Raw genomic sequence first — 26,485 nt, 5'->3', positions numbered from 1 at the left:
CCCCAGGAAGGACAGTCTGAGATGAGATTAATATGCAGGAAGTTTATATGCAGGTTAACATCTGTAGAAGAGTGAAGGAAGTGGGATTGAGCAAATAGTCACAATAAATGCTTCAGTGGCTCCTTGCAGACTAGTTCCCCAAATATGGGAATGGGTAGCGATCCTATAACCCCACTCACTGGCCTTGAATTGGATGTGTGCTGCTACTGGAAAGGAGGCTGACCTTGTTGGACCCCATTCTCTTCAGCAGCAGAGGGAAGGCAGTTGTGGGAATAAAGCTTTGGTCCTGAAGAGGGTGGATCTGGGCTATGCTTTGAAGCATCTATTACAGAACTCAGTTGTCATGTGAATGGGATGGAGGCTGAAAGACTTCAGAAGATTGGAAAGAGAGAGAGAGGTAGAGAGGGAAGCTGGAAGGAGGGAAGTGTGGAAGAAAGGATATTTCAAGTGGTAAAATAAGACTTTACCTTTGATCTTTGCATTTGTGTAATAATTTTGGTCTAAAAGAATTACAAACCTTATCATAAAAAACTGCATGCAAGTATTGTCAGCATAGTGAAAGGATCAAACAAAACTGATAGAGTGAGGGAATGGTATGTCCTAAATAAGTATGATTCTCTTAAAATCAAGAAGGAACTCTGAGAGGAGGGGCAGTTACTAGCCAGCATGATTCTCATTTATGCATCCCAGGAGAAGTGCCAAAGGTGAAACACAGAAACTTTGTATTTATTGCTTAAAAATGTTTGTACCTAAAAATGATATAATTTTATTTATACTTACTAGACATGGACTCTGAATGAGTATAAGGTATAAAATATATAGATTATCTCACTTGTAGTTTCTTAACATAGTTATTTTATTTCCTAGATGCCTGAAATGTGCAGATGCCCCCTGTCAGAAGAGCTGTCCAACTAATCTTGATATTAAATCATTCATCACAAGTATTGCAAACAAGGTAAATTCAGATTTAACTCCGCAAATGGAAATAATAACAGTATTTGATCTTGTTCTCTATTATTATCTGTGGGTACAACATACAGCTTGTCTTAGCAAATCCAGTTAAAGCATTAAATATGACTTCTATAGGCATTTAAAAATGTGGCACATTTATTAATTAAGCACTTCCAGGTTGTAATTTATCATGAAAATCCATGTTCATTGTTTTCTGTTTTGAAAATTAGTTTGTGTTGAAATGAATGATTTTTAAAATTCAGGACCCTGAATAGATTCACTTTAGTTTATGCTTACTAAATACTCATAGACAGGAACTGTCATTGATCATCAAAACACATTTATGACTTGTGAAATATCTATGAAAGTATGCTTGGATAGTAAGTCTAGCACACAGATATATCAAGGGAATAGACTTTATCTATAAAATTCAGTTAATTTGTTTAAGATTTGAAATAATTCATAATGACTCGTAGAGTTGTAGCAAAAAAAATACAACAAAAATTAGAAAAAAACGGCTTATATAGGCTTGAGAAGAACAAAAGGAATTTTGATCTTTAACTTTTTAAAAACTCAATGTAAGCCTAAGTCCAGTTTTCATTCACGAAGTGAATGGTTGATTGATTGAATAATTAATAGTACCTATTGTTTTTGTGAAGAGGGCATTGTGAGCTCTTGTCCAAGTGTCTAATCCTTTATGGATGAGCAAAGGCTGAAGAAAGTCTCCAATAAAGATACAGAGAATCCTTTCACAACGTTTAACACTAATTTTCTAAAATGCTGTAAAAATACCTTAACTCCTACTCCTTCAACAGCCAGGTACCTTTTTACATATAAAGATTTTTTCTTAATATTTCAAGTACGTAAAATAGTTAATTTAGGAGAAAAGTGATAAATACTTTTATATCAATTTAGGGTTTTGAAAGAATTTAAAAATTATTCCTGCATAGTCAGATTTAAATCTGAATTGTCAGACTTATTAGGATTTGAAGTCTGGTTTGAACTTTTAGATAAACCACTTATTGTGAAACTGGGGAAAATTACCTCCTTACTTTCACTTATGAAGGGAAAGGTAGCATCTAACTTACAGAGTTGCAGTATAAACTGAATAATATTTTTCTATGAAAATGTCTGATATAGTGGTTACTCAACAATTTTTATGTGGAATTATTAGTTTCCCTAGTCATTCAATATGGTAAATACTATAGAAGTGATTGCTGTTTTTGAAATAAATTGCTATTTATAAAATCATATTTTTAATAAAGATCTCATCAGAAAAGGAGTGTCCAAAGTTTGAAGTCTAAAGTATTTTCGCTAAACATATATCTAAGTTAACACTCTTCATATCAAGCATGAGGAAATATGAGAATTATGATGAACTATCTTAGAAGATCCATGCTTCCCGAGGTTTTTCGTAGATATTTCAGAATCAGTAGTTATTTTGAGTACACACTTCATTTATTCAGGGTCTACACAATATGTAGGAAAAAAGACAAAAGGGATTCTTAGAGAAGTTTATAAAATGTCTAAGCAAGATCACAGTCATCTCTATTTTTGGAAATCCACTTTGTGTTTCATTAGTTTGTTCATATTCTTTTCCTAATGGGATATTGTGCTTAGATATCTATTTAAAGTATTTTTATATGAATATGAGATATTTGAAGATGATTAATTGAGAAGATAATATGTTGTTAAACATTAAAAAAAAAACTCGTAATTTTTTGTTGGAGAATCACTGTAGCAATCATAAAAGGTCAAAAATTGTTGTTCTTTAAAGCCTGCAGCTTTTTAGATATTTACCAGCTGTGTACAATGTAGTCTGTCCCACATTGCTTTGCCAGTAGACCTCAACACAGGAGGGGGGTTCTTTCCAAGTTGAGAGGGTAATTGAATCGCCAGACTCAATGAGCCTTGCGCCTCTTTGAGAAAAGGATGTCACTTGTTTTGTATTGTGTTAGGCTTCTGAGATTCAGTGGAGTTTAGGCCAATACTTCCATTCTTCATTTTCTTGCAAACTGGATTACAGCTCTAGTTTTGAAAGGTACACTCAATGCTATTGTCCCCCCTCAGTCAGTTTTTCTCTGTTTGGTTTGTGCAGGCTGTTGTTTGCAATTGTATCTCTCAATTGGAAGTACACATTTCAGATTCATCAAACTGTGAATACTGGGTTATATTTCTTGATAGATTTTCTTTTAAAAAACACTACTTTATATGAGAATGCATGCGATCAGTCTATAAATATAGTGAAATAAATGGCTGCTTTAAACAGTGTTCCTTGATTTCATGATCCTTTATTTAAAACAATAGAGATATGTTCTCTTTAAAACTTTTACATCAAATTGTAAGCCATCGATTTTCCATGATTTTGCATGTGTTTATAAAATCTGTGTACTCAGATTAGTGTGGCTTTTGTGTATAGATAAATAAATGTATAATATATGTTACAGAAAAGCTGACTAAATGACATGATGTAAACGAAAAGTTTTTTATTTGTGATAGATCCTTATTAAAAGTAACTGGAATTTAAAGGAATAACAAAATCGAAGTAGCAGAAATTATTGATAATAATGTTTGCATTTATAAGAAAGTTACCTTGATATGTTTGTGTTTGTATGTGTGTACATATGTATGTATGATCGAGAGGGATCTATATTGTATATATATTGTACACATATATATTACAACTGTTACAAAGCAGAAAAGCAGAAATGTAACCCATAGATTTGGTGCCTTCTGCTTTCCAGTTTGCCTTTTAGTTTCAATGGCTGAATGGTTTATACTCTTATCAAACAAAGTATTGATCATTTCCAGAATAATTTTCTAAAGCTTTGCTGAAATTCTGACTTCCTTGCTCAATAACTGTAGTTGCTCCCCAATGCCTAGAAGCTAGTGTCCAAATACATAATCTACTATGTAAGTTGATTGGGTTTTCTCCTATTATATTGAAGTAAGTAGAAGAAAAAAATGTTAGAAAGTTCATAATTTATCACCCAGTAGCTTTTACAAATGTAAAGATTTAGTTATATGCAACAAAAAGCAGTGATAAGATTTCAGGTTTCCCTTGGTACACGAGGTCAGTTCCTTCATCTTTATTGTTGGATAATAAGTATTTACCCCTCTATCCATTTCAAGAGTATTGACTTATCTATCTGCCATAAGATGGTGCTCAATGAACAAAGCTTTAGAGCAAAACAAAACAAAACCTCTATCTCCTTTGACCAGCATGTCTCCAAAGTTACAGAATTACAGTTAGGAGGAATATTTTAGAAAATGTCCATAATAGACAAGTATATAGAAACAGAAAATAGATAAGTGATTTCCTGGCACTTGGTTTGGAGATTTGGGCAAAAATAGGTGAGGAGTATTTATAAAAGTGGGTAATGACTACCAGTGGTGATGGAGTATCTGTTTTGAGTGATCAAAAATCAGTGTTCTAAATTAATTGGTGTACATATGATATGTGAATTATATCTTAATAAAGCTCTACATGCACACACATGCACACACACACACACCTCTATCTCTGTTACATTCTTAGAAGGTACACAAGCTATAATCCTTCAGAGTTGCAGAGTTGAGTATGCCATGTGATTTAAATAAGTAATTCTGAACTCATGTGCCCGTTTTCATTACAGATGACCTGCCAATTTTGGCGTATGTATTATGGGTTGGTTTGTGTCAATTAGAATATCAATGTGAGTGGGTTTTGTGTCATAGAATAAGGTTAAATTCTAAATGTGAATAATTTAATTCTAAATAATTCTAAATAATTTAATTCTAAATGTGAATAAGTCACATTTTTGTCCATTTTTTCGATGTCGCAATTTCCATGTGGAAGCAGTTCTACTTGGAATAAATACAATTTTATTCAGAAAGGGTTTTTTGTTGTTGTTGTTGTTGTTGCCAGACTACCTTAATTTTTGTTTCTGAACTATTTTTATTTCCATTTTTTAACTTTGGAGAAGTTTTTTCACTAACTGTAGAATTCAGGCTTGGCAATGATTATTATTATTTTTCCACCTCGTAGAACTTACCATTTTGGGGCCTTTTATCCTACAGTGCTACTATTGAAAAATGAATGGAAGTCTAATTACTGTTCATTTGAGGTTAATATGCCTTTGTTGTGCTGTTTTAAAGATTTTTTAGTTTTTGATGTTCAACAATTTTATCATGATTTATCTAAGTCCATATTTCTTTTTACTTGTCCTACTTATTTTTTTTGGGGATTATTGAAACTGGATTGATTTCTTTCATCATTTTGGGAAATAACTCACTGTCTCTCTTTCTTTATGAAGCTTTTATTAGATACATGTTAAATCTTTTTACTTTGTTCTCAATGACTCATGTTTCATACATTTGTCTTTTTATTTATAATATGGGGGTTTCATTATAGATAATTTCCTTCAATTCTACTTGGAAGTTTACTAATAATTTCTTCACCAGTTTCAAATATGCTGTTAAAATGGTCCATTGAGTTTTGAGCTACAATTATATCTTTCATTTCTGAGAGTTTTTTGGTGCTTTTTTTTCTAATCTGCCAGCTTTTTATTAATCTTTTCGAGCCTTTTATTATTTTTTATTTTAATTTTTTTTTGAGACGGAGTCTTGCTCTGTCACCCAGACTGGATGGAGTGCAGTGGTGCGATCTCCACTCACTGCAAGCTCTGCCTCCCGGGTTCACGCCATTCTCCTGTCTCAGCCTCCCGGGTAGCTGGGACCACAGGTGCCCGCCGCCACGCCTGGCTAATTTTTTTTTTCTTTGTATTTTTATTAGAGACGGGGTTTCACTGTGTTAGCCAGGATGGTCTTGATCTCCTCACCTCGTGATCCTCCCGCCTCGGCCTCCCAAAGTGCTGGGATTACATGCCTGAGCCACCGTGCCTGGCCACCTTTTATTTCTTAAAACTTAAAATACTCATTTTCATATTCTGTCAATTTTACTATTCAAAATCTCTGTGAGTCTGATGATACTGTCTGTGCTATCTGTTGCCTCCACTGAGTGCTTTGTGTTCCCTTGTACGTTCATTGAATTATTATTATTATTATTATTTTTTTACTCTGCTCATTTGTGTTGATGCCTTATTGGAAGAAATTCTCTGAGAACCGTGAAGAATGCTTGTTTCTTTACAAGGGATTTATATTAAATAAATATAATATAATATAAGCCTCAGGTAGTGGCTTTACTGCTAGTCCCCTGGGACCACCTTAAACTAAATTCCACACTTGATGTTTTTTTTTTTTCAAGTCACCAAGATTATGTGAATAATGCCAAAAATAAAAATTATAAATTTTATTTGCTAAGGACATTATTTTCCCTCTTTTTCTTGTGTACCCAAGTTTAAGACTGAAAAGTTTCTGGGCAATTCCAGGTGGGACCTAGGTAGGATTAATTTTAATTTCTCTTCCTGATGATGTGGACTTATGCAATCTTAGCTTTATTATTGAGTCTTATGTTAGACTCAGACTTTAGATGGACCTTGGATTTTGTTTTTTAAAACATATGTTCTCAGAGACCCTTAAAACAGAAGCCTTTGTTTACATGGTTTGGCAAATGCCTTTAAGATGATTCCCATTGATTTCTTTGGTCTACTTACTGCCTTGTTATTTTCAGTCCTTGGACATGCCTATTCATGGGTACATTTAAGATGACTTAAAAACTACTTTCCTATAATTTATTTTCTAATTAGAAGAGTCATAGCAGATAACTAGTTTTCAATATGCCCTGGAAAAGTGCAATAGATATTTAAGAATGAGTGGATAGTCTAGATCAATAAAAATCCAGAGGTTTTGTAGGAAAATATAGGAATAGTAATTGGGGAGATATATGGAAGAAAGAAACTTTAAAAAATAAGACAAAAATGTGTATTATATCAGATACTGATACTATAAAGCTACTGTAATCAAAACAATGTAGTATTGGTGCAGGAATATACATTTCTCAAACAGATGAGAGTCTATAAATATACCCAAGTAAATATGAGTATGTAATATATGATAAGGAGGACATTTCAATTCAGTGGAAAATGAATGACTTCTTCAATAAGTAGTTCTGGAATAATTTTGACTTTACTTTTAGAATCGTTCATAGGTTATCTCCTAGAATACCTTTCAGACGGACTAACCTTCTACATATTAAAAATACGTATTTAAGTACAATTTTAATTACATTCAGCTATAAAGTATAGGAGAGCAAATTTGACTACCTGCATTTTAAAAATGTATTTTAAAATAAAAAGCTAACCACATTTGAGACCAAGTGAAAAATTGTTTGCCATACATATTTCAGTCCACGTGTTAACGTCTTCGTTAATCAAAGAGCTCCTGAAAATTTGGATAACTCAGTGCAGGCATGGGCAAAGATTTTACTATTACAGAAGTCATCGAAGTGACTATTAATCATATTGAAGTTAGCCTACTTGCATATTAGTCATCAAGATGTAAGTGCAAAGATGAGATACCAGTTTTCTCTCATCAAATTGTTGAAGTTGAAAAGTAAACCCCTATGCTACTCAGGAGGAAGGAAAGAACTTTTGTGTGGTGGGTATATACTTGAGAATTAAAAATGGATGTACTGTTTCACCAGCATGCTTTATTAATCTGTTCTACCTAGAGAAATAAAGTAATTACAATGTAAAGGGACACATATACAAGGATTTTGTTTAAAGCAATTATAGCATCGTTTGAAGTAGTAAAAAATTGGTAAAGACTAGTATCAGCTCAATGTATTAGGTTATATTTATATTATGGAAGGTTAAGAAGCAATTCTTAAAAGTGCGTTTTGTATTTATTGGTCTAAAAGTATATTTGTAGTAAGTGAAAAAGGACAAAATGCATAGTAATGTGAATAGCATGACAGTATTTTTAGAAAAAAAGTTCATCTGTATATAAACAAAAAAGGGGAGGATGTAATTTAACTTTAGTTTCTTCATTTGATTGAGGTTAGTGTAGGGTGAAGCTAGGTTTCTAACATTTTCCTTATAAATCTCTAAATTACTTTGCTTCTTATAATGAACATATATTTTATAATAAAAATAATATATTAAAATTCAGTAGTAAAATTAAATGAAATAAAACTGAGAGGTTTTACAATAGCACATGACAGACCCTATTCTGAGTTTTCATTGTGGTATAAAGAGTGAATGAAAGATCAAGATTTTCCCCCCAAATGGCTAAAATAGTTCCAAATATGTTTTTTGAATAATTGTTCTAGTATACTAATGCCACCTTTATTGCCTATTTAATTCCATATTTATTTTGATCTATTTTCAAATCTTCTTTGTCCTACATATCTATATGTAACAGGACCAAGCTTTTTTAAGTCCTATGCTGTGTAGTGTATTTTGTTACTAAAAGTATCTCCTTGATATTACATTTATTTTCAAAGTATCCTAGCTTTTTTCTGCATGTAAAACTAGCTATGTAAACTGAAAAAGTTCTACAGAATAAATATTGAGCACCATATTCAGACTATAATAAAATATTAATTTCTAATTATTAATGTAAATGTATGCACACTTTGACTCATTCATTTATCACTAATGTTACTGTAGTTAATGTAACTATTAACGAAATTTTCTGGAATCCAGACTTTAATTTTAATAAATAACTTCCTAGTCTTGAATCTGGCAAATGGTGGAATACTAAATTTACTAGAGTTAAAGACAAAGGACTGGAGTATTATTTTTAAAATAGCACATCTTAATTCATAAATGGTATGAAGAGGATAGATGGATATAACATTATATATTGAATTATTAATGCTTATATAAAATCTGTCTTGTTTCTGTTTTTATATATATGTAGAAAAAACCTCACAAGATTACATTTTTACTTTTTGTTTTTTTTTTTTTTTTTTTTGAGACAGTCTTGCTCTGTCGCCAGACTGGAGTGCAGTGGCTCAATCTCGGCTCACTGCAACCTCCTCCTGGGTTCAAGCGATTCTCCTGCTTCAGCCTCCCGAGTAGCTGGGACTACAGGTGTGTGCTACCACACCTGGCTAACTTTTTGTATTTTAGTAGCGATGAGGTTTCACCGTGTTAGCTAGGATAGTCTCGATCTCCAGACCTCATGATCCACCTCCCGCGGCCTACCAAAGTGCTGGGATTATGGCTCCTGGCTCATTTTTACTTTTAACCACAACTGATACAATGTGTAATGGTCACTGATTTTATTCACATTTGCTTTAATAGAGGAAATTCAGATTTGAAAGGCCTGTAGCTCAAAGCAAATGTTAGTCCATTGTAAGTTATAAAATGTAAACTACTTAAGATCCAAGAGTCATGTTAGTATAAATGAGAAAGGATTTTTATTATACATCTTAAGCTAATTTTATATGAAACAGGTAACATATTGTTTGTGGTTGTGTGTAGTATAGACAAATTTAAACGTATGCTTTTGTAAATATTTGATAAAATTTAAATTATTTTTAAAACACACTAATGACATAAAAACTAAATAAATATATGTAAATTAAATTGGAATCACAACTGTTTTCTTTTACAATATTAAGACAGGGAAAAATTTGTATGAAGAAACACATACAATACTAATTTGGATATTTTTTAATATTAGTAAGTAAAAGTCAGTGTAACAGAATATAGACAAAAAGAAAATGTAATTGAACTAGGCATCTCATTGTATAGAAATTTGAAACCCAGCAAAGCTAATCACACAGTTGCTTGATAGTATAACTGAATTTTCTAGATTTCTTGTTCAATGTGCCTTTGTATTACACTCTACTATCGATATTAACAAATATACAGATTATGAGCTATTATTAAAATATAAAAGGCTGGAACATTTGCTATCATGACTGAATTTTATAAGTGCTATTAATATCTTGAATGTTGGGTAAAAAGTATAATGTAATAGACATCATGTTAAAGAAATTTGGGTTTAGTTTTTTTGAAAACTACCTTGAAAAATTAAAAATATTAAAGTAAATTATTAGAATCAATACTAGTTATATTTTGAAGCTATTAATGGGTTTAAATTAATGTACTTAGAATGGAGACTTTTTTGAAAAACCTTTTTATGTCCACTGTAGAATATAATTAACACACTGTACTATGCATCACAGCAGTCTGTCAATTAAGGAATTACTCATATTCTTGTCAATAAAGAGCAAACTCTCACTTTATAGTCTGACTTTTTTGTATCAAACAAATGGTGTGATATTACAGTCTAGATTTAATGGCATAGATAATCATGTGTCTTTTGGCATGGTATAAATAATCATTAAATATAAAGTTTTTGGCATTTTATATGTAAGTTATATATGTTTGAATATATATATATATTACATTAACATGGGAGATTCTTTGAATAATAATCTTCACCTTTCAATAATTTCTCAAATGTAAACATTCTCATTTGCTTGCAAGCTGTGTAATATTCATAAATGAAATTATAGAATTCTTTCAATGCCCAATGCTTTTTTTTTTTTAACTCTAATGATGACTGGCTTTGACATCTTTGTTTTTGTATTTGTATTAGTGTTTAGATGTAGAAAAGTATCCTATCTCTTTGAAGCAAATTATACAAACTCTGCTACACTAAATGAAACAATATTTCATCTTTTTATTTCTCTCTTCAAATTTCTTAATAACTTACTGGAAATGAAAATCTTAAGTCTCTAAATTTCTTTTAAAATTTATTGCATTTATAATTATTTTCCCTGGATAAAGTGGGACTTTTATAATTTTAGAACATATATTCATGTTACTTAATTTTAATTGGTAACTGAAAAATTATAAAGCACTTTCTTATTTTTGCCTTTTATAGAGATGTTCATTTTCAGTATTAAAAGATAAGTAGGCCAGGCACAGTGACTAATGCGTGTAATCCCATCACTTTGGGAGGCTGGTGCGGCTGGATTGCCTGTGGTCAGCAGTTCAAGATCAGCCTGGCCAACATGGCAAAATCCCATCTTTACTTAAAAAAATACAAAAATTAGCCGCGCGTGATGGTGCATGCCTGTAGTCCCAGCTACTCAGGAGGCTGAGGCAGTAGAATCACTCAGACCTGGGAGGTGGAGGTTTCAGTGAGCCAAGATCTCGCCACTGCACTCCAGCCTGGGTGACAGAGCCAGACTCTGTCTAAAAAGAAGATGATGAGTAGTAATCAGTAGTTCAGTTCCTAGTATTATATATGTAGTTGACTACATGCTTACAGCCAAAAGGGATTGATTAGGTATGATCTCTGACCTTAATAAAACAAAAAATAACACATGTCATAAAAAATATAAGACTATCACGAATATATATTAACAAACACAATCATCAAAATTCTGTTGTACGAAGTGCTTTCTGGCATTATGCTTCCAATTGGAAAGAAGCTGAAGTATTGATAAAGGTCTTTAAAATAAATGTTATCTGATATAAAGTATGAAAAGAATGGGTTTTGATACAGATGAAAGTTTTATTTCATTTAGCTGGAACAATATAGAGGCAACAATATTGATTTTTCATTCCTATCTAGTGCTTACCAAAACCGTTTTCACATATTTGATGAATAATGAATTGAATACATGTACACACATAGACTAAGTTATTTTGACTAACTCATGGGGAAAACTGTAAGTTCGCAAGTTCATTAAATAAAGCAGGGAGGATAGGATGCAGAAAATAGGAGTAATAGAAGTGACTTAAAATTTATATAGGTTCTATATAAAAAATTACATCACATTTATATGCCCTTATGTCATTGATTTTTTATGGTTTGGTAGATTGGTGATTTTCTCTACATACTTTGTTGCTTCTTTCTTTCTATATTTCTTATTCTACTTCCGAACATGAGTTTCATTTAATAAATACTAAAATCTTAAACTCATAGTATTAACATTTAACAAAATCTTTTTAGGAACAGAAATCCTAAAGGGATAGAGTGGCGACCTAAGTTCATTGAATCTATTCTATAGTGGTAATGGAATAGGCATCTTATCCATGCAAAGTTAAAAAAATACATAATATAAATATGCCTGACAAAGAAAGAATTTTGATCTTCATGTCTCAAGTGATGAAACCAAGGCTTTTAGAGATGTGACATTTCCCCAGTCATATTGCTTGTGCATAGTATAAGCAGAATTCAAATTCAGTTGATGATTGCAAAGTTCATGTGTGTGTGTGTGTGTGTGTGTGTGTGCGTGCCTGCTCGCTTGTATATGCCTGTGTTTTCGTTCCAGTTAAATGTCTCAGGATCATTAAAAACTTTATCTTCTATAAGAATGATTATTAATTTCCTTACATATATAGGCTTAAACGAGGCTCACTGAACTAAATGTATAGTTCTAAAAATGAATCATATTGTATAAAACTGATCTAAAATGTAGTATATCTAAGATATGAAAAGAGAATTTTTCAGAATAAAACTAGTCAAACCTATTCGTCTATCTCCATTTTTTTTTTCTATAAGAGTATGAGTACGATGAGGGCAGGAATTTTCATGTGTTCTGTTCACGATACATCTACATTCTCCTTTGCCAAATATCTGAGGACCCACAGGTTGTTCATTGAGGGATGGTGATAGCTTGACAGAAAGAGTGTTCTGTGTGCATGTACTTTCTGTGTGTGGTGCTAGAGACATTTTCTATTCAATTAATGTACATCAGTACATTCACCATTGCAGCTTGAGCCAGAAATAAAAGTAATGTTAATTCACCCTTCTCACACATGCAAACTTCTTGAAGTTTAGCCCAAGTATTTTTTTAAATGCAGCAGATTGGAGTTTATCTTGGAAGGGTGCTTCCATCTGTGAAAACTGTCATTGGAAGAAGGAAGAATACTTTAAAATAAATCCACCAGCTGTATTGATAATCTTGTAGTGATATGAAGACTTGAATATGATAGGACTATTTGTTAAATTAGTTATACCATATGACAGGGTAGCGGCTTGTGAGTTTTCCATTTCTTGATAATGACTTTAGAAATCATTAAATTGTGGAGGAATGACACTAATGCAGTTTCATGCTATAATTTTAAAATAAAAAGCAAAGTATAGAAGTTAAATTATTTTAAAATTAACTCACCTAATTGGCACATGTTGTGCTTGTGAACATGCTTTAAAAACCCCAAAGACTAATAGAAAATTCAACACCTGCAAATTGTGGGTAAATTAGTGGGCCAAAGACATTTAATGCCTAATGTGTTGATTTGAAAACAACAAACATTTCAAATATTTTTGTCTTTAGATTTTTGTTAGAAGGATTGAAAGTCCTAATGTTTTGTACATAAAATATCTCTATGCACAAAAAAATCAGATATGTATTTTGTATCCCCCCTGACATAGCCCTGTACATTTTTCTTCACATAATGGAACACTGAAATGCTTGTGACTGATTGAATAACATGAACCAGTTGAAGTAGTGTGTATTTTCTAGAAGGAGACTGCTGGGGTGTCTATAAAGTACCCTTCTAAATTTAAATTTTCTAGCCTTTACTTTTAAAAAGAATGAAGAGCTCACAGAATAGAAATCAAACCTCTCATGTAGAAGGAGGACTCAAGAAATCTTCCCACTTGCTATGAGAGAAAAAAATTGAAATTGATCTTGACATTCTCTGTGGGAAGAGTTGAGGAGGTGTTCCCCTTCTAATAGGTTTCTGAGTGTCTTTGGCTCTGAGTACTAAGATCCCTAAACAATGGAGTTATGTACCATTTCTTCAAAGTTATTTCTAATAGAATGATTGCAAAGGTGACTTCTGCATCATTGCTTAATGTTGGTTCAACCCATTTTCAAAGTCATGCTTCTTTATTCTATGATACATGCCTATGCTTTCGTCTTTCTGGGCATCATTGTGTAATCTCTCTCAGGCTCCCTACCTTTCCCCTTCCTTTCTGAGAATTTCCACATCATCTATTCAATATTTTTCCTAGTTAGTTTCTTAATACTGGAACCCTTCTATTAAAAAGCTTTAATTAAATACTAATCCCTCAGCTTGCCAGTCAGAATCTTCCATAATTTAGTTCGTGCATATTTTTCAAATACATCTTCTAATAATCTTTCCCAAGTGAATGAATTACCTCAGCCAAATTGCCAAGTCATTACACCTAGCCCTATTGTGAACTTTCTTGAATATTTACTCATATCAATCAAGAATGATGTGGCTATGATTCTCTCTCATCTTAGACAAGTCACATGCAGAATCATTGTGACTGTCACCCACTTAAAGCTGATGCTGGACATCTTAGCTGAAATGACTTCTTACTCTGATGCTAAAGCATCTTGATATCAGGAAGCATGTACTTGTTTTTTCAAAAGAAATAAACATACACATAATGCTTTGTATTTAGAAGACATTCAATAAATCCTTACTAACTTAAAACAATTTTTTAACCTCCTACAAATTTTCTTTTGGTGAAAAGGTTATACTTAAGAGTCATGAGAGTGTTAAGAATTATTAGACAATTTCATGGCAGTAGTAGATCTGGCACTCGTAGTTCGACAGATACAGAAAAATCATGAGCCGTAAGTATAATTTTAAATATTTTATTTGTTGCAATTTTTCAAATGTGTCTCTTTTTCATCTTGTGATATCGTTTTGTGTGCGATCTTGAAACCAATTTGGGGCTCATGAAACACTATTCTTGTGGAAAGATACTTAAGTATTTAATTGGATTATGTTTTTTTCCTGTGCTTCTTTACCCTAAGTATCCTTAAAAGTGGTCTACCAATTGCAGATCACGTTTTTTTTTTTTTTTTTTTTGCATTATACTGTTTTTATATCACAAAGACCCTTCTAATTATACAATGGGAATTTTGAGTCATGGAGGCAGTCAACAAATATTTGTTAATGAATCACATCAAGTGTTTCTGTGTCATGTAAGAGGAGGAAAGAATACTGAAAGTGACTGAGATTATTTCTAACAGTGATGACCCGCTCAGTTGCTTTTACTAAGTGAAGAGATCAGTGGGCTTCAGCAGGAACTAAGTATGTTTGCTTAGGAATAGACTGATTAATTCTAAGTTAGTAATTGCTCATTTTCATTATTATTAAGTAAAATTATCCAAAACCAGAAAGAAACATCAAGGAGATACCTGTGTCTTTTTATTATCATACTAAAGTATTGTTTAAATACAAGGGAACAACTAAGTACTATTTAGTTTTCTAGCAGAAAGAACCATTGGCTCACTTCTCTATTCTTTGTTAAAAATTCAACCTATGAATGTACGTGTTAACTAGTCGATTTTTGTCAAGTAGAGGTACAATTTCTATTCAGAAGAAAAATGACTCCAAAAGTTATGTTTTATTGCCCTACAGGTCATTGCCCAGTTTTGTATATAATCTAGCTATTTCATGCAATTATTCCTTTATTAAATTGAGTATATAATTCCCACTCCTTTAAATGCATGATTTAAAACATAACAGCTTTTAGGAGATATATTCACTTCCCATATATTTGTTCATGTAAGTGAAATTGATAATTCACTGATGTCTAGTACGTTTGCAGTTTCAACCATCACTACAGTCAATGAGAACAATTTTATCACCCCTAAAAATACTTATTAGCACTTATTGTCCATTCCCTCTCAGACCCCCAGATCTATTATTTACTTTTAGTTCATTTTTGTATTTGGTGTGAGATAGGAAGCTTCATTCTTTTGCATGTGGATATTCAGGTATTCCAGCACCATTTCTTGAAATGAATATTCTTTCCCATGAATTATCTTATGTCCCTTTTCAAAAAATAACTAAACATAAATGTGAAGGCTTTTATCTGGACTCATATCACATTGATCTACATGTTTATCCTCATGTCAGTACCATACTATCTTGGTTATGTTAGCTTTGCAGTAATTTTTGAAATCAGGAAGTGTTAGTCCTCTAGCTTCATTCTTATTTTTCAGTTTAGCTAGTCTGGATCCTTTGGATTTTCATATGAATTTTAAGATCAGCTTGTCAATTTTTGCAAAATCGGCAGGGATTTTAGTAGGGATTGTATTGAATTTTTAGATAAATTTGGATAGTATAACTATCCCAATAATTAGTCTTTTGGCCCATGATCATGGGATGTATTTTCATTTATTTAGGTATTATTTAGTTCCTTTCAACAATTTTCTATAATTTTCAGAGTATAAATTTGATACTTTTTACAGTTTTTAATACATATAGTTCTGAATAATTTATTTTGTTTGTTGCAGTTGTAAATGGAATTGTCTTAATTTATTTTTCATTTGTTCCTTACTAACATATTGAAATGCAATTAATTTGCATCTTAATCTTGTATCCTGTAAGTTTGCTGTACTTTTATTACTTCTCATAGTATTTTAGTGGATTAGTTAGGGTTTTGTATATACAAGATCATTTTACATGGAAATAGAAATAGTTTTTCCCTTTCCAATCTGGATAACTTCTCTCTCTCTCAATCAATCTTTCTCTTTCTCTCTCTTTCCCTCCCTCCATTCCTCCCTTCCTTCTTCCCTACCTCTCTCTCTCTTCTTCTCAGTCTCCATCCCTCCCCAGTGTGTCACTTCCTCCTTCCTTTTATGCCTAATTATGTAGTAAAAATTTCAAGTGCTATGGTGAATAGAAGTTGTAAAAGTTAGTGTGATGGCTGATTTTAGGTGTCTGATTGATTGAACTTTTGTGTGCCCAAGTATTTTGGTGAAATTTTATCCTGGATATTTCTGTGAGAGTGTTTTTGAATTAGATTGACATTTAAATCAGGTTGGTAAAGCAGATAGCCCTCCCAAGTGTGGGTGAGCCTCATCTAATCAGTTAAAGGACTGAATAAAACAAAAAGGCTAGCTGTATCCTGAAAAATACAGAATTCTTCCTGTCTGACTACCTTTGAAGTGAAACATTGGCTTTTTCCCCTACTCTTGGCTAGAACTGAAATTAAAACTTAACTGGTTCTCAGGCCTTCCAACTGAGACTTGAACTAAAACATTCGCTCTTCTGTGTCTCCAGCTGGCAGACTCAAATTGCAGATCTTAGAAATTTGCAGGTTCCTAATTGTGTACCAGTTTCCTATAATAAATCTCATATTTTATACACACACACACACACATATGTATACACACACACACACACACACACACACACACACACACACACCACATACATCCTATTCGTTCTGTGTCTCTGGGGAACTTTGACTCCTTGACAAATGTAGTAAACATTCTTATCTTGAGCTTGGAGGAAAGCATTCAGTTTTCACTGTAAAGTGAGATGTTAACTGTGGGTGTTTGTAGAGGCCTTTTATTTTTTTATTTTTTTATTTTTTTTTTGAGGTGGAGTCTCGCTCTGTCGCCCGGACTGGAGTGCAGTGGCCAGATCTCAGCTCCGCCTCCCGGGAGCTCCGCCTCCCGGGTTTACGCCATTTTCCTGCCTCAGCCTCCCGAGTAGCTGGGACTACAGGCGCCCGCCACCTCGCCCAGCTAGTTTTTGTATTTTTAGTAGAGACGGGGTTTCACCGTGTTAGCCAGGATGGTCTCGATCTCCTGACCTCGTGATTCGCCCGTCTCGGCCTCCCAAAGCGCTGGGATTACAGGCGTGAGCCACCGCGCCCGGCCGAGGCCTTTTATTAAGGTGAAGAAGTTTCTTTCTATTTGTAGTTGGTTGAGAGCTTTTGTCATGAGGGATGTTGAATTTGTCAAGTGCCCTTTCTGCATCTTTTAATATGATTGTGTGATTTTTTTGTCTTTTATTGTACTGATATGGTATATTTTGATGTAAACCAACCTTGCATTCCTGAGATAAATCCCTCTTGTATGTTCTAAAATATTTGTGAGAAATTAGCATAAATTGTTATTATGTGTTTTATAGAATCCACCAATTAAGCCATGGCAGCCTCAAATGCCCTTGACTCAGATTTTACTATCTTTATTCTTTATTTGTTAATGAGGTAAATATAATCTTTCACACATTTTTCTTCTGTGTGTATAAGATATTTCTGTGTTGACTTTTGGATATTATACTTTGACAGCTTAATGATTTATTATTAACTTCTTTTAGAGACACTACCAAAGACTGACAAACATAGTGGAAAATCTGATACAATTTGGGGGAAGAAACAGATCCTAATCTCTTGATTAAAAGAAATAGACTTTTAACTTATTAAGCTTTTCATTGAACTAATGGAAAGACCACAACTAAAAGAACTATGTAATAAAAACTACTTAATATAAAGTGTAATGAATCTAATGGACTAGCTATGTGTCCTCCAGCTTATATTGAAAAGAACTTTTGTATGTGTATGAATGTGTGTGTGTGTGTGTGTGTGTGTGTGTGTGTGTGTGTGTGTTTACATCAAGATATGGACCATAGCTGAATAAGATCACTGTAACTAGATTCTGTAATCTATTGCACCATGAACAGTATGCTTTAGTATGAATCCTGCCTCTGCCACTTACCTGCTTTATGATCCTTTGCTTGCTAATTATTTACCCTTTATATTTCAGTTTTATTACTCGTGAATTTAATTTCATACCACATTCTTACTATATATTCAGAAAATATATGTAGAAGAACCATTCTTACATGGCAGGCATAACTGTTCATTGCTGAAGGTACACTGAACAACACAAATAATGTTAAACCTTCACAAATCCTGTGAAAGCTTTTATTTTAAAATGTTTATTTAGTTCTAAAATATCAGTTTGATTCTTTTCAAACAGATTCCAGTATTCTGGTGCTATTTTTAATTGTTCCATTTTTTTTTTTTTTGTCTTTTCCTGAATTTTCATCAAGATTATTTTTAAAAGTCTTTTTTTTTTTACTTAAATTTCTGGATTACCTAGGAGTTTGCTTCTTTTATCTATTGTTTTCTTATTATTATCAGGCATTTGGTCCTGTCTCTTCTTGCATCTAGGAATTTTTGATCAAGCAATGGGCATCCTATATAGTGAGAGATGATAACAGTAAATAAAATAATTGGCGATAAGAGTAAATAAAAGTCTTTTAAAGTGCTGGGGATATATTAAAGAGTCATTAAATAGTAAATGTCATTGTTACTTTTTGTTATCATCAGTATTCTGTAATCACAAGGAATTTGTACTTATGTCTGAGGCTTTTCATGGAAGCAATGTCTGTGCTTTCAAAGACCTTCAACATTATTATAAATAAAAGCCAAAGGAAAAATAAATGCATTATGTGTATATTTTTCAGTGTATTCTATCAACTCTATTCTTAAAATGTATTTTAGAACAGTTTTAGATTTATGGAAAAATTGTGACGGTAGTACAGAGAGTTTCCATACGCACTCATAATTACCCCTATTATTAACACCCTACATTAGTGTGGTATATTTGTTGCATTTCATGAAATAATATTGATCCATGATTATTAGCTAACATTCCTAGTTTATTCAGGTTTTCTTAATTTTTACATTTTTTTCTGTTTCAGGATATCATAAAAATCACCACTATACATTTATTTGTCATGTGTCCTTAGGCTTCTCTTGTCTGTTAAAATTTGCCAGGACTTTTCTTGTTTTTGATGTACTTGATAGTTTTCAAGAGTACTGGTCAGATGCAATTCTTCCTTTTGATTAGAGGCAAACATTCTCCCAGATATTCAGCTTATTATTCATTCTTTTTTCAGGAAATAATATGTTCCAAAATAATGAAAGCTCTGGCTGCTTTTAATTTAGTTAAATGGAGGATAACCTGAGTACAACTATTTTTGTTGTTGTTTTAAAGTTTAGGTTTTGAGTTTCTTCAAACAATGCTATCTAATTTACATTTGTTAAAAAATGAATAATTTGTGACAAGATACAGTTAAATAACTTATAAATGTAAACTATTTACAGCACATTTGTATTTTAAACTTCAGTTTTCCAAAATAGATTATTCATTTATCAACATACTGTGCATTGAATATTCCTATGTGTCAAATACTCGGCTAAGTTTTAATTGAGGGCTCCTGATAGTGGTAGTGAAACCTATACATCTTACACACATCATTCTCTTTGATCTGATTACCTAGTAAAAGAAATAATATTTGTCATAATTTGGCTGTTTAAAGTATATTTTTAAGTAGTAAAATTTTATTTTGTATCAATTTTGCAGAACTATTATGGAGCTGCTAAGATGATTTTTTCTGACAACCCACTTGGTCTGACTTGTGGAATGGTATGTCCAACCTCTGATCTTTGTGTAGGTGGATGCAATTTATATGCCACTGAAGAGGGACCCATTAATATTGGTGGATTGCAGCAATTTGCTACTGAGGTATGTATGATATACACATGACATCCCCCCACTACCATCACCATGCACAAGTATCTTAAAATAACTTTAATCCTTGGTGCTCTGTTGATACCCAACATTTTTAGTGTGACACACAGCTCAAGTATGTTTTGTACAACAAACTTTATTTTTGTTCAGCAGCTTGGCTATAAAAATGAAGTTTATAAAACCATATGTCAAATTAGTTGCAATCCCAGCAGGTTATTAAAATACTTTCAGTGAAATTATATAAATTAAACGATCCGAAAATAGAACTTATTCATTAACTTTATATGGAAGTATGGCAAGGAGACCCTCTTATGAAAAGTCTATCTTCCTTAATGGATTATTTTCCCCGAAACTCTCCTTAATCTTTAAAGCTTGAAATACTGCATATTTTGTTGCTTTCTTTGAGAAATAAAGGTTAGAGAATTTTCAAAAACCCTGAAACTGAGTAATGTTATTTAGCAACATTAATAATGTCATTAGATTTTGTGAACTTATAGATTGGAAGCAGGTCTTTTATTTGGACAAAAAATGTATAATGAAATAAAATGAAAGCACTTTTTTTCTATGTATCCCATAGACTTTGATCCTGGCTTTCTCTTTAATGAATCATTTGTAAAGGGCTTTGATTCTCCAGACACTCTTGGGCTCTCTGAGGTCTCCTATTTGGAGTCAACAAGCAGGTTAATTCCCATGTATCATTTAAATGATCAGCTTATATGAAGGATATTGTAAGATTTTATAATCTTTGGGGACTAGTTGGCTAGAAAGTCAAATTAAATGCCTGTCAACACTAGATTTTTAGTTAATGACTTACCGATCTGGTTTTGTCAACGTAAACACAATGTGTTCTTTCATTTTAGGACCCTTCCCATAATATTCCTCAAGCTTAAGTCTCACTTTGCTTTTAGTAATAAATCAGGGTTATTCCCTTCGTGCTTTGTGACAGGTTAATTCTAAAGAAGAGCTCCTGGGAATAAGAAAATGGAAACAATTTGAGGTTGTGAATTGTTGCAATAAATTCTGGGATTTAATTTCTTTTGTTACCAAATTCACAATTGCATTAGGCTTACCTGACCAGTACGAAGTATGATCTTTACAACCTGTGAAAATCCTTAGTTGATGGAGAAGATTCACTTGAATTCCTCCTGATCTTTCTTTGGGGACCCATTGCCTCTTCATTAAACCAGGGCAGGGGCAAGCTTTCACAAGATGTAGTAAGTGAATGGTCATCAACTAACACAGCATTTTAAAACAAAATGAATTAAAATGATATCATTAGTTTGTCATTGATCTGGTCATGAGAAGGATGTGTGTGTGAGAGAGAGAGAGAGAGAGAGAGAGAGCCAGAGAGAAACATTATTCCATTCCTCTGGAAACTCCCACATGGTTTTAATTCTTTTCTCTGGGAACACTATCCCTCTGGGAACCCTTACTTGGTTCTACCACTCATTCCCAGAGCGGAGTCTATTTAAGACAGAGACATGTGCCCTCAGTACAGAATTTATTAGAAACTCAGTAAAATTTGAGAGTTGTCCTACTTAGGTCTTGCCTATAAGTATCATCTAATGAAGGGTTATGCACAGACTAGGACTGCGATAGATGCATTTTAAGTGCATCAAGGAATTTAGAATAGGAATGTGTCTGCCTATTTAATTCCAGTTATACTTTGTATAACTGTGATTTCAGTATCAAATTATAAATAAAAAATGTCCTTGTGGGAACTACTGAGAAAAGCTTTTTGTCCTTCTTTTGGGGTTGGCCGATTAGGGTGCCTGGTTTTAGAAAGTCCTGTATTCCCTAGGTCAGCGTGTGGTTTACTTAAATTTACCCAACTCTCAAAGTTGTTAGAAAGGTAAAAAAACAACAACACGAGCAACTCCTTTTTCACTAATATTCATGGAAAGAAGTACAAAGTGCACAATGTTATTTCAAACTACTAAACTATTGACATGACTTTTTAAGTTGAAGTACAACATGATGCAAATAATTTTATGTTTTTATTGTTTGATAAAACAATGATTGATTTTTGACCTTTAAAGAAGTACAAATCTGTTTTTTCAACCAAATTAAGCAAAGGTTAGGAAAGCAGATTAAAACAGTATGGTATTTTTCAAAATTGTTTCTCCTGTGACTTTATAAGTGGTTTTTAAAATACCAACTCAGTAGTCTGTCATTATTGGTTGGGTACCTACCTTATTCTTCTCCAGCTAAACATGGGCACGTGATTTTGAGGAAAAGGACTACATCACATGATGCATATAGCCTGCCATAGAATCAGGAGGCCAGCTGCTTTTTTTTTTTTTTCTTTGCGGGGTTGGGGGTGGATCCTGTTTTGTCATTACTATTCAACTTTTTGCTGTTTCCACATTTGCAGTGTGAAAAAGCGACCTTCCTTCACACATTGGTGTGTTCATGCAATAAACAGGCTACCGGGGTGATTGTGACTCACTCTAGGAGGCATTTTTTTTCCCCTAGTACTATTTTAATCCTATCGTAACATTGTTTCAATAAAATAACTTGTAAATAATAGTTTGGTATAGATTTTATCAATCTCATGATGGTTTTTAAATTTCTCTGCACAAACATAACCCTTGAAAATTTTATTTTGAAAACTATTTGTGTATTTATTGGAATTTTGAAAGAATCATGTATTTACATTTAATAGACCACCTAGACTCTCATTGCCTCTGAAATTTAATTAATGAATTTGTTGGAAAAGCAGAAGGAAATCAGAGTGCATCTTTCTACCCATTGCTTAAAGTTTGAAAAAAAATTTTACATAGAAAACTAGCTGCATGTCAATCAGTTCTCTTCTGCTGATTAAAAAGTTATGGAGGCAATTTAGAAATATTAAAATTAATTAAAAAATTCGAATTTTCCAGAATTTCTGTGTCAAAATGAATGAGAGCTGGAAAATTTATACTTAAAATTACCACCTCAATACTGAATTTTTAGGAATATACTGGATTATGATATTGGCATCTAAATGTAGAATTTATTTCACAAAACATTTTATAAGATTTTTCTAATATCTATGAAATATACCTTTTTATGGTACATACCTCTTAGCACTTTTATTTAGATTTTATACTTTTATTGTACTAATATCCAGAATCTACAAGAAACGCAAACAAATCAGAAGAAAAAAAATCCCATCAAAAAGTAGGCTAAGGACATGAAGAGAGAATTTTCAGAAGAAGATATACAAATGGCCACCAAAAATGTGAAAAAATACTCAACATCACCAATCATCAGGGAAATGCAAATTAAAACCAGAATGCAATACCACCTTACTCCTGTAAGAACGGTCATAATTTAAAAATCAAAAAATAATAGATGTTGGCATGGATGTGTTGAAAAGGGAATACTTTCACACTGCTGGTGGGAATGCAAACTAGTACAACCACTATGGAAAACAGTGTGGAAATTTCTTAAAGAACTAAAAGTTGATCTACCATTTGATCCAGCAATCATACTGCTGGGTATCTACCCGGAAGAAAAGAAGTCATTATATGAAATCGATACTTGATCACACGTTTATAGCAGCACAATTCACAATTGCAAAAAAATGAAACCAGCCCAAATACACATCAGTCAATGATTGGATAATGAAAATGTTAGACACACACACACACACACACACACACACACACCATGGAATACTACTCAGCCATAAAAAGGAACAAAATAATGGCATTTGCTGCAACCTAGATGGAGTTGGAGACCATTTTTCTAAGTGAAGTAACTCAGGAATGGAAACCAAACATCATATGTTCTCACTCATAAGTGGAAGCTAACTTGTGAGGACACAAAAGCATAAGAATGATACATTAGACTTTGTGGACTTAGGGGGAAGAGAAATGGTGGGTGGCAGGATGAGGGATGAGACTACACATTGGGTACAGTGTACACTACTTGGGTGATGGGTGCACCAAATTCTCAGAAATCACTACTAAAGAGCTTATCAGTGTAACAAAAAAAATCACCTGTTCCCCCAAAACTATTGAAATATTTTTAAATGTAAGAAATTTCTGCTTTTTTAAGCCAAAAAAGAGAATGGAACTGACATGCAATTCTAGATGAAATCAGGTGACTCATTCAGAAAAGAGCTATCTTTAGATTTTCCTTTTTTACATTTAAAAAAAATTTTTTTTGTCTTACCTTTTGTCTCTCAACAGGTTTCGAAACTATCACCTCTCATTTGACTTTACTCAATACTTGTTGTATCAACATATACTATTTGCAGTAATGCAATAATTACTTTGAAATATACAATAAATGATTACAGTTACACTGTTATGCTACTGAACAGTAGATCTTATTCTATCTAAGTGTATTTTTATATCCATTAACTATCTGGAATTAAATTGGATTTTTCATTGACACAAAGAAATGACAAATGCTTGAAGTGTTGGCTATCCCAGTTACCCTGACTTGATCATTACACATTGTATGCGTCTATCAAAATTTCACATGTACACCATACACATTTGCAACTAGAATGTATTCATAATAACTAACAATAAAAAATTGAAGAATTTTTTCATGTAATTGATAAAATGTACTTTGTTTTATTTGCTTTAGATTGAACATATATTATAGATAAAATGCTAAAGGCCATGATATTCTCTTCCCAAGTCAAATACTCTGATTAATTGATGAATCTACTCTATGTTTTATGTTTCCTAAGAAATTGTAGTTCCACAAATAATGTGGAATTCTCAAATGAATGTTGAAGTTTAGAAACTTTCTCGTCTGTTTATTGACAATTCATCTTCCTCATCTTTTTTTTAAAAAATTTATTCTTTGAACATTATGTGGTATATGTGGTGATGGATGGATCTGTTGATATAACACACTCACCCTAGATTCTCTACAGAAAGCCAGTTAACTCAGTTCCATTTATTGTGTAGTTTATTGTTTCCAGACTGATTTGTAATAACTCTAATTTTATATAGTAAGATAGTATGTGTGAATTTGTCTGCTTTTGTTTTTTTTGACAGGGTTCGGAGGTCTTTTTTTTTTTTTTTTTACATTGATCTATTTATGCATCCATTCACTGATACAAAATGTATTAATTGCTACAGCTTTATGTTTTTATATATGATGGGGTGTTTTATTCTTGATTTACCATTTTTATAATTTTGTTAACTATTCTTATGCTTTAAGAACATGAAGATGGGATATTTCTTAAGGGTTAAAGAAATAATATACTATATATTCTAAGGGACTGTAAACATTTATTTCTATATTTTATCAAGGGTAGATACAGTTCGAGTTAAATTAGCCCAGTAAATATACACTAATACAATAAAAATGTCAAGTGTTATGAGACTACATTAAAGAACATTTAACAGTTATTTAAATTACATCAACATTTATGTTTTGTTGAAACCCGATAATAGTTTTGAAGAATTGGGAATGGAGAAGGAACTTGTTCACTCAAATTAGTATATGATTGTTTTAATACAGCAAATATTACTTCTACCATATCTTCACCTTGGATATGGAAGTCACTGAAATTCTTAAACTTTTGTGTTCTACAACTATATTTGAGGAGAATATAGAAATATGTATTCTAATGAACAATAGAGGATTGCAGGTCTGCTCTGAAATAATGTATTTCTGTGATAAATTTCATCTATCAAATAGAAGAGTGGAGACAGAAATATTAAGTGCAAGCCCCATATTAAAACAGTCACTAAAAAGATGAGTATTTGTGCATAAACTGAAAAGTGAGGTTGGAAATACTCTAGCTGTGTATTATGTTGATTGCTTTATAAGTAAGATGATCAAATGACCGAGATAGGTCAGAGAATGATCAGGACATTATTAATAATCAGTCCAGTACAGCAGGAGTAAACTAAGACCACCCCAGGCAAACTGGCTTATGTGAATACCCAGTGTAATAAGAGTCCACTAGGTAAGGATTCAGTTAATCAAACTAACATTGATTGGGCATCGATCAGCACTATGTGTTGTTGTAGACTGCTTCTTTACTACAAGTCCTAGGAAACATTGTAGTTTCTCAGGAAATAATCAAAGCCAACAATTGAAATAATGTGGTAAATGCAGTAAGACATATATGTTTACATTGGCATCCTTGGACTTACAGTCCAATTTTCATTACTTTTTGTCACATGGTTTAGGAGGTGATTAGACCTTAGTGCAAATGAAAGTATCAGACAGGGAGAAAATGCAGTTATACTGTATTTGCATAGTACTTCGGTACATTTTTGTAATATCTCACTCTAAAATGCTGATAAACAGCGCTCGAGGGCATGCAAACCAGGTAATGTTTTTTCCATTTTGGACATAAGGAAGCTAAGAATCGAAGTGATTACAAAATCACAGCTAATG

The 26,485-nt window shown here is 32.5% G+C and overlaps 1 protein-coding gene across 5 annotated transcripts in view; it reads left to right on the top strand.

The window, feature by feature from the left end:
* The window catches only part of DPYD (dihydropyrimidine dehydrogenase), a 902,287-nt gene that overhangs the window by 199,543 nt on the left and 676,259 nt on the right, over positions 1-26,485 (top strand). For 4 of the 5 annotated variants that reach the window (XM_030935823.1, XM_030935822.1, XM_030935821.1 and 1 more), the window contains 2 exons: positions 868-955; positions 19,958-20,119. In XM_030935823.1, coding sequence (XP_030791683.1) covers positions 868-955; positions 19,958-20,119 — 250 coding nt within the window. Of the gene's footprint in view, positions 1-867; positions 956-19,957; positions 20,120-20,702; positions 21,854-26,485 lie in introns of those variants that run through there. The other variant, XM_010385863.2, reaches the window with a different exon arrangement.

Source organism: Rhinopithecus roxellana, chromosome 8, assembly GCF_007565055.1.
Source record: "Rhinopithecus roxellana isolate Shanxi Qingling chromosome 8, ASM756505v1, whole genome shotgun sequence".
Lineage (NCBI taxonomy): Eukaryota > Metazoa > Chordata > Mammalia > Primates > Cercopithecidae > Rhinopithecus > Rhinopithecus roxellana.
Note: the sequence above shows the minus strand (reverse complement) of the source record. Positions and strands in the feature narration are given on the sequence as shown.